General features: G+C 33.1%; 1 protein-coding gene across 3 annotated transcripts; it reads left to right on the top strand.

The window, feature by feature from the left end:
- LOC107644590 (TMV resistance protein N-like) lies at positions 1355-6825 on the top strand. Of its 3 annotated transcripts, none has more exons than XM_021103063.1 (6): positions 1355-1973; positions 2076-3198; positions 3292-3621; positions 3720-4580; positions 4685-5364; positions 6094-6825. In XM_021103063.1, exons 1-5 carry the CDS (start codon positions 1456-1458, stop codon positions 5279-5281), a joined length of 3429 nt encoding a protein of 1142 aa, XP_020958722.1. In that variant the 5' UTR covers positions 1355-1455; the 3' UTR covers positions 5282-5364; positions 6094-6825. The 3 variants fall into 3 exon arrangements, with proteins under 3 accessions (XP_020958722.1, XP_016203964.1, XP_020958723.1); XM_016348478.2 differs by having other exon boundaries at positions 1356-1973; positions 3768-4580; XM_021103064.1 differs by lacking the exon at positions 3292-3621 and having other exon boundaries at positions 1357-1973; positions 3768-4580.

Consider the following 7436-nt stretch of genomic DNA (forward strand, 5'->3'; position numbering starts at 1 on the left):
CTATTAAATTGAGTAAATCGAAATTTTTGAAATTAGATTGAAATATAATTGTTAGAATTGAACCAGTGATCGAACCGATCAAGCTACTGATTCACTGGTTTATTGGTTCAACTGATAAATCACTGGCTGAACCGATAAAACTGGTCTCACGTAAATATAAAATATAAAATAGTTAAAAACTTAAAATTAAAATTTGAAATGCATATCTTCACTAACATTTTATGAAAATCAAGTCTCAACTTCTAAAAATAACCAATATAAAAAAAAAACCATAAAATTTTAATACTACAATAGTATCTTATTTTGACACAATAAAAAAATAATTAATTCACAAAGCCTATCATCTAACTATAATATCATTAGATTTTAACACTAACATCAAAACAAATAACTTTAATCACAATACTAGCAATAAAATAGATCAAGTAAATTAATAAATTTTTAGTGAAATTTATATTTATATTAATAATGGTATATAATTAAAATATAATTAATTTTAAAAATAGAAAAAACAAAAATTAAATTAAATTAGATATTTATGTATACTATATAATTAGTATTTGTCAAGTATAGTACTTAGAAGTGCAATGGCTAAGTGGCAAGTAGAGGTTATTTTTGCTCCAAGGTTCTTAGTTCGAGACCTACCAACCATATAAATTAATTATTTTTTTATTTATAAAAATTTTAAGAGCTTGTTTTATATATATATATATATATATATATATATTGATGAATGTGATATATTTTTTTATGTAAATAATCTTTTAAAAAAAAATCTAATAGTTAATCTATTACCTTTTTTGTTTTAGTCCAAATTAAATATTTTTTATTGTTTTTGGAAAGAAAATCTTTTGAGGAATTTAATAATATGTGATGAGGAACACCGAATAAATTATACCAAAACCAATTAAAACACAACATAAAGACATCTTTAAAAAAAGATGTTTTAGGCGTATTTATCTGACTGGCCTCCTATTTTTATTTGTTTCCTTCAAAAGATGTGAAATAGTCAAATAGAAGTCATGAAGTAGAGAAGGCCTCAACAGTTTGTAGGATATTAATTATTTATATTATATTGAATGATTCTGAAACAAATAAAATAAGTAGTGATAGCTAGAAATACAAAGAAGTTTTAAGTCACAATAAGCTACCAAAATGAAAGTGATGCCAACCACACTCGACTCTACTGCATATACATTCCAATTTTCATACTCTTGATGAAACGAAAAATCTTACAGAACAGTAGACCCCACACGGACCATTTGAAATGATAAGGCAGTTTCTATTTTATTTCTACGTTGACTGACTTTGAGAAACTTAATTATTGAGCATTGCATCCATTCTCACTCTTCCTTTAATCACTCACTCTTCCTTTATATTTTTATTACTTTCTTTTGGTTTTCTGAGACTCAACACTCCCAACATTCATACAACTTTATATCCTTCTTTCTTATCATGCCTCTTCAATCTTCCTTCTCCTCTTTTTCCACCCATTCTTCTTCTTCTTCTTCCTACGGCTATGCATGGGAATATGATGTGTTTATTAGTTTTAGAGGCGAAGATACTCGCTATGGTTTCACTGGCAACCTCTACAAAGCTCTTTTTGATAAAGGAGTCCACACCTTCATTGATGATGAGGAGCTTCAAAGAGGAGACGAAATCACACCCTCACTTCTCAAGGCAATTGAAGAGTCCAGGATTGCCATCATTGTCCTCTCTCCTAACTATGCTTCTTCTTCTTTTTGCTTAGACGAGCTTGTCCACATCCTTCACTGCATCAAGGGAAATAATCGCCTGGTTTTACCGGTTTTCTATGAGGCTGATCCTTCTGATGTGCGGCATCAAAGAAATAGTTTCGGAGAAGCAATGGCCAAGCATGAAGAGAAATTCAAGAGTGACTTGAACAAGGTGCACAAATGGAAGCAGGCTCTGCATCAAGTTGCTAATTTGTCAGGATATCATTTCAAACACGGGTAACTTCACTTCATATACTTCTTTCTGATCTGTAATTGTTTTTCGTTTATAAAAAATATTACTATTTTGCTTCGTAATAAGAATCTGTGTGTATTTGGCAGAGATGGATATGAACATAAGTTTATCAGAAATATTGTGGAAGAAATTTCAAGAAAGATTAGACGTTTACCGTTGTTTGTTGCTCGTTTTCCTGTTGGACTAGATTCACTAGATTCTCGAGTGTCAAAAGTAATTTCACTTTTGAGAATGAATTCTAGTGATCAAGTTCACATGGTAGGGATTCATGGAGTTGGTGGAATAGGAAAAACAGCACTTGCTTGTGCTGTTCATAATTTGATTGTTGACCATTTTGACGGTACGTGCTTTCTTGCAAATGTGAGAGAAAACTCAAAGAGACATGGCTTGGCTTATCTTCAAAATATCCTTCTCTCTGAGATATTAGGAAAGGAGGAAATTAAGATAGTCAGTGTTCAACAAGGAACTACTCAAATTCAACGAAGACTATGTCAAAAAAAAGTTCTTTTGATTTTAGATGACGTTGATGATCACAAGCAACTACAAGCTATGGCTGGAAAACCTAACTGGTTTGGTCTTGGAAGCAGAGTTATCATTACAACACGGGACACACATTTGCTAAAATATCATGGTGTTGAAAACACACATGAGGTAGAGGGATTAAATGAGGCAGAGTCTTCTCAATTGCTTGTTAAACATGCATTTAAAAATGGTTATGTTAGCAGCCCAAGTTATGCAGATGTTTTGACCCGTACAATAACTTATGCTTCTGGTCTTCCATTGGCTTTGGAAGTAATAGGTAGTCACTTGTGTGGAAAAAAAGTAGAAGAATGGGAATCTGCATTGAATAAATTTGAAAGACATCTTGATGATAAAATACATGAGATATTTCAAGTAAGTTTTGATGCTTTGGGAAAAGAAGAGCAGAGTGTTTTTCTTGATATTGCCTGTTGTTTTAAAGGATATAAAACAAAGGAACTTACAGATATACTTCAAGCTCATTATGGAAGTTGCATGAAATATCATATTGGAGTGTTGGTTGAAAAATCTCTCATGAAGATCAATCAATATGATAACAATGTGACAATGCATGATTTGATAGAGAGCATGGGCAAAGAAATTGCACTAAAAGAATCACCAGAAATGCCTGGAAAGCGTAGTAGGTTGTGGTTCTACGAAGATATAGTTAAAGTTTTACAAGATAATCTAGTAAGTAATAAATTTCTCCAATAACTTTATTGAAAGTCCTTTTTTACGCACTTGTACCTTAATTAATTCATGTTTTTAATTTTGTGTTGAAAGGGTACTAGCACCATTGAAATCATATATTTGGAATTTCCCGTATTGGAAAGGGAAGGAGATGAAGATTCATTTGAAAAAGAGGAAAATAAAGATGTTGAAGTAAAATGGGACGGAACAGCTTTTAAAGAGATGAAAAATCTCAAAACGCTTATCATAAAAAATGGTTGTTTTTCTAAATGTCCCAAAAATCTTCCAAACAGTTTAAGGGTATTGGAATGGTGGAGATATCCTTCAGAATGGCTACCAAATGATTTTCAACCAAAGAAACTCTCCATACTCAAGTTATTGAATAATCTCTATTTAGCACACAAGTTGGATAGCTTATCCAAGGTAGTGTGTGCTAAATTCTTTTTTATGATTTTGTGTTTTAGTAACTTGATATGAAGTTTATTTGTTTGACTTTTTTTCTTTTTTTAAATTTTTTTCAGAAGTTGGTGAGTTTAAAAGTTTTGAATTTTTTCTTGTTTTTTCTCCAGATGTTGATCTCCTTGAAAGTTTTGAAGTTTGATTACAGTGATTCTTTGAAAAAGATACCAGATGTCTCCAATCTTCAACTTTTAGAAGAATTTTCTTGTGTAAGATGTAGTAATTTAGTCTCAGTTGACAGTTCAGTTGGTTTTTTACCTAAACTTAAAATATTGAATGCTGCATTCTGCTTCAAGCTCAGAAGTTTTCCACCTGTTATTAATTTGGCCTCACTGGAAGAACTCGTTCTATTTGGATGCTCAAGCCTTGAGAAATTTCCAGAAATTCTGGAAGAGATGGAAAATCTAAAAGCGCTTTATTTGTGGGGCACTGGCATAAAAGATTTGCCATGTTCATTTTGTAACCTTTCTAGATTGCGGCGTTTGACTTTGAATGCGAATGAAATGTATAGAATACCAAGTGTCATTGGCATGATGCCACGCCTGTTTTTGTGTGATATTGAGTTAGGAGGAAATAAGGGGAGGGTATCAGGAGAGCAGGAAGAGGGGCTTCATGGAATACTCACTCACTCCCTCCCCTCTGCAGATATGAGACGTCTTTCAATCACAAACAGCAATTTGTCAGATGACTTTTTTCCACTAGCTGTTGCATGGTTTCCCAATGTGATATCTTTAGTTCTAGGAGGCAATAATTTCACAGTCCTTCCTGAATGCATCCAACAATTTCGCTTTCTGAAGGAGCTCCTTGTGAATGATTGCAAGCATCTTCGGGAGATTAGAGGGATTCCACCAAACTTGGAATTCTTCTCAGCAGTAAACTGCAAATCATTGAGTGAGAGGGGCACAAGCGTGTTACTCAATCAGGTTTCGTTACTTTTTAATAATTAAGAATGCAGATGACATCATAATTCATATTAAATTAATAATGTATGCTAAACTACCGCTTCTGCATTATGAATGAATGACAGCAAGTGCACCAGGGTAGAAGCACCCACTTTGTGATGCCAGGTGGAAGCATTCCAAGGGGGTTTGAGTGGCGCAGCAGTGGAGCTTCTATTTCTTTCTGGTTTCGTGGCACCAAATTCCCTTACAATGCTCTTTGCTTTGCAATTCTACTCAAAGATGACTTCCCTTCCCCACTTGAATTAAGACCCATTGTGACCATCAATGGCAACCTAGGTTCATATCGATTCGAGAGAGCAATGGATCAATTATTTATTTTTAATCTGAACAGTGATCCTTATTATGAAGCACTACATCTTGAAAGAGGATGGAATCATGCGAAGCTTTCATATGAAGCATATAAGAATTATGAGGATCATAAGGAAAAGGTCCCAAGTGAGTCAATTGGAAAAGAGATTGGAATGCACGTATGGAAGGAAGAGAGTAGTAGTATAATGGAAGATATTCGATTCACTGATCCATACAAAATGACACAACTAATTATAATGATGATCATGCTCTCAATAGCATTCCCCAACCATAAGAACCACCCCTTGCTCCTGGATACATGCATTGGTTTGTGGATGTTGCTGTTTCTAACACACACACTTTCTGGATATTAACTGTCAGTTAGGAAGGAGGGTAGGGAGGATTCAATATCAGGCTATCAGCATCCGCACACAGCTATATGGCTGTCCTCACCTGTGTATGTCAAAGTGTAATTATTATTATTAATTGTGGCACTTCCCTTGCTAGTTTTGCATCTGCTTGTTTGATTAAATATGAAATAGAGATGACCATTCAATATGTTACTTGCTACTTTGAGCAACTTTTTTGTATCATACATTTATAATATATATTGAATGATTCTGAAATTGTAACACAATGCAATTGCAAAGCAAATAGATGGGGTACCACTGGGCACTGGCGTGTGTCCAAGGTAAATTACTCATTTTAGTTGTCCCATTCATTTTGATCAATAATATTTTTTCAACATACTTTGGGAATCAGTTTTACATTTATATAATATATTACGTTGAAGGGCTCTTAATATGTAAAGAAATGGGTACTAACCTAGGAATACGAACAAGGTGTATGGTTTTCTCAATGCCATGCTTTCCTGAATCCTCAGTGCAATCTCAAGGCCAATGTATAACCCTATTGCGCATAGTTAATTTGAATCTTTGTTATTTGCTTTACATTAAGTTTTTCCTTCTTTCATTTACTCATTACTTTTTAGGCAACAAGAGAAGAAGACATGTTAACATCTGGCTTTCGGTTTTATTTGCTCATTGGGTTCAAAAGAGGAATTTTTATTGATGTAGATACTGTCTTTAAATTTGGCAGTTAGTACAATGTTTAGCAACAACTTACTTGATAATTGATGTATAGATGGAGAGAGAGAGAGTAACATAGTTTGTTCTTGTTCATGTAGCAGAATTCCTGCTTCAGCAATGGAAGTTAATATTGAAGACTTGAAGTAAAATGGCATAAAAGTGGATAAGGGACATGACTAGCAACCAAGGTAAACTCCATCCCCTTACTAATTTTAGTTGCTATGATAATAACCATAAGAGATCATTTTGGTGGCATTGCAGAAATTGAGCTCATGTGCTACTGTTAGGGTGATGCTGTATAAGTGTATATACATATTATGTAATAATTTTGATTATTATATTGTAAGCAGGTCCCCTTATATTTTTTATTTTGCCTTTGCTCCTTGGAGTCAAGATGTGAAAGTTGTGCAGTATAAAGTTGAGATTGCCTTTCAATTTAGCACTTATTGCAAATGGTGCAACTTCTTCAGTGATATAATGTTGAGAGAGAGATTCTTTGTTCAACTGAAATGGAAGAAGTGTAACGCAGTTATTGTAGAAAAAAAAATCTCCATCACAACATATTTTAACTCTGAGAATAAACAAGACGCATCAATGAGGATTCAGTGTACAATAGAACAAGAAAAATAAGGATTGTTGTCTGATGTGATGTAGTCTTGGCCTCCTGAGTCCCCAAGAAAGAATAATAATAGATGAATCCAATGACAGAACAATATAACAGTTATGCAAATTTCAAGGTAGAGGCATGCACCATTCCTTGAATTTTGATGAAAGAACAAAACATGTGGCTGATTTTACAGTTATTTTTTCCCATTTTTATGCACAGTAAAGGCAAGCCCAACAGTGTAATAGAGTGAAGGATGGCATGCATGACAGTGTTCTTCTTATTTGTGAACAAGAGAGGCAAGAGAATTAGAGAAAATGATTTCTATGTTGAGTGAATCTTAAGAATGTTAATACAGAGTTCTGCTATTTATACACGAGTGAGAGCTAACTTCACTAGTCACCAACTTACTCTTAACTTATGCCGACTACTCCTAACAGAATCATAACAAATTAATTCCTAGCAAATAAGTTTAAAATGAAAACTCTCAGTTATGTTATAACCTAGTTTTTTCTTAGGCACATTCACCCAGTGTACTTTCACGCGGCCAGGCTTGATTTTTGTATGTTTGGCCTATATAATTAAGAAAAATGTGAAGTTCTAATTGGAATTAAATATATATTTGTTAAGTTTTTTTTATTTTATATAGTACTGACTATGTACTTTCTCAATTAACATATACTTATTGAATTTCTTTATTTTTGACCTTCATTCTTTCATAGGCAAGACCATCTCGTTTAAAGAAATATTTTTGTTATGAAAATAATTTTTTAATCGACAATCAATTATGAAAGTATCAATATAAAAATTAAAAGAATACATAAAATCTTAAAAATA

The sequence above is a fragment of the Arachis ipaensis genome, chromosome B05, assembly GCF_000816755.2.
Source record: "Arachis ipaensis cultivar K30076 chromosome B05, Araip1.1, whole genome shotgun sequence".
NCBI classification, from domain to species: domain Eukaryota; kingdom Viridiplantae; phylum Streptophyta; class Magnoliopsida; order Fabales; family Fabaceae; genus Arachis; species Arachis ipaensis.

Excerpts from the sequence above, each read along its gene's own strand:
- LOC107644590 (XM_021103063.1), top strand. The coding sequence starts at position 1,456 with ATGCCTCTTCAATCTTCCTTCTCCTCTTTTTCCACCCATTCTTCTTCT. Across the intron at positions 1,974-2,075 it reads GGATATCATTTCAAACACGG|AGATGGATATGAACATAAGT; the intron begins GTAACTTCACTT and ends TGTATTTGGCAG. Across the intron at positions 3,199-3,291 it reads AAGTTTTACAAGATAATCTA|GGTACTAGCACCATTGAAAT; the intron begins GTAAGTAATAAA and ends TTGTGTTGAAAG.